Raw genomic sequence first — 1,358 nt, forward strand, 5'->3', positions numbered from 1 at the left:
GAATAAAAGAGTAAATGAATGTGTTATCTATATTTACTTCACTTCTAGCACAGTCAATCTCGAGTTGCAATACTTGATCTAAGCAACTTTTGTGTTGAACTGCAGCAAATTAATTTTTTCTATGCTTTCACGAGGGAAAATAACTTCTATAAGGATAACCCAACTTATGAACCTATATAGACTACCATCCAAACCATTGTACTAATTCAAAATTCAAATCCTAGCTTGAAACTGTAACCCATCCATCATCACAATCTTCAATTAAATTAAATAACAAACAGTCACATATCATCCAAACAAAAACAGTAAAGTGGTAGGCATGAATCATGATGAACAGAAATGTGAAAATTGAGTAAAATTACATGATCATGCACGTGCATACATCTCAAATGGCCAGATGAAAAACCAAAAGATTGACTTACAGATGTTGTGCCATCCGGATTTTTAACCCTCCTCCAGCGAACAATATTGTTCTCTAACCGTATTCTCTTCTTTGATCCAGACTCATCTGTGACATAAACATCTTCTTCCACATATGTTTTGGGATCAAAAGGCTTGGGATCAATACCCATTATATTCGAAACTTTGATCATATGCATCTGCAACAGAACAACATTTATCACTATAATTTCTAGATTATGTATTATTCATGTTCTTAAGTAGCACCGGGTAGGGGGAAATTGAAAAACACAATCTCGGAGTAAGAAGCCTAGGAAATGGGGATAACATAACTAAAGCCTTACATTAAAGAAAAACCAAACTGTAATTAAAGTGAACCAGAGAAAACTCTATTGCCTATAAAAAGAGACTGATGTAATCCTCTAAGTTTTAATAGGATTTAATTCGACAGATCGTCACAAAAACTGTGTTGTATCAGTAGAGCAGATGCTACAAGTTCTTATTAATATGATAGAAAAGCTATCCCACGTGGGCAAGACATGGGGAAAAGCTTGGCACTTAGCCAAGTATATCTTGACAGAGTATACGAGAGGACTGACACCAAATCATTAGTAATGGATCTCAAAGAAATCCGAAGAAAAAGAAGAAACTATGCAAGTGCACAAAATTTATCTTTTACAAGTTAAACTTGTCTAAAATGTTCCCCAAAATTCTCTCTCCTTCATTTCCTCAAGATCTAGATACAAGCAAGGAAATGTTAATTTCTATAGTAATACCCTAACCAAGATTGGCCTGGTTTTCGCCACATTGTACAAATTGTGGAATCCACCACCCAGTCTAGCCTATAACTGAAATAAAAGTTCAATCTATATGACTTTGCTACAATATATATTTCTGCTATACCAAAAAGTATGCTTCGGTTGTTTTAAAAGAAAATGGGATGCTCCACCAGATTATTT

At 34.5% G+C, this 1,358-nt stretch overlaps 1 protein-coding gene across 1 annotated transcript in view; it reads right to left on the reverse strand.

Moving 5' to 3' along the window:
- The window catches only part of LOC111374827 (protein LEO1 homolog), a 12,168-nt gene that overhangs the window by 4,128 nt on the left and 6,682 nt on the right, over positions 1-1,358 (reverse strand). Inside the window, exon 4 of the mRNA XM_022997563.1 lies at positions 383-599. Coding sequence (XP_022853331.1) covers positions 383-599 — 217 coding nt within the window. The remainder of the gene's footprint in view (positions 1-382; positions 600-1,358) is intronic.

This window comes from Olea europaea, unplaced genomic scaffold (assembly GCF_002742605.1).
Source record: "Olea europaea var. sylvestris unplaced genomic scaffold, O_europaea_v1 scaffold1300, whole genome shotgun sequence".
Classification (NCBI taxonomy): Eukaryota; Viridiplantae; Streptophyta; class Magnoliopsida; order Lamiales; family Oleaceae; genus Olea; species Olea europaea.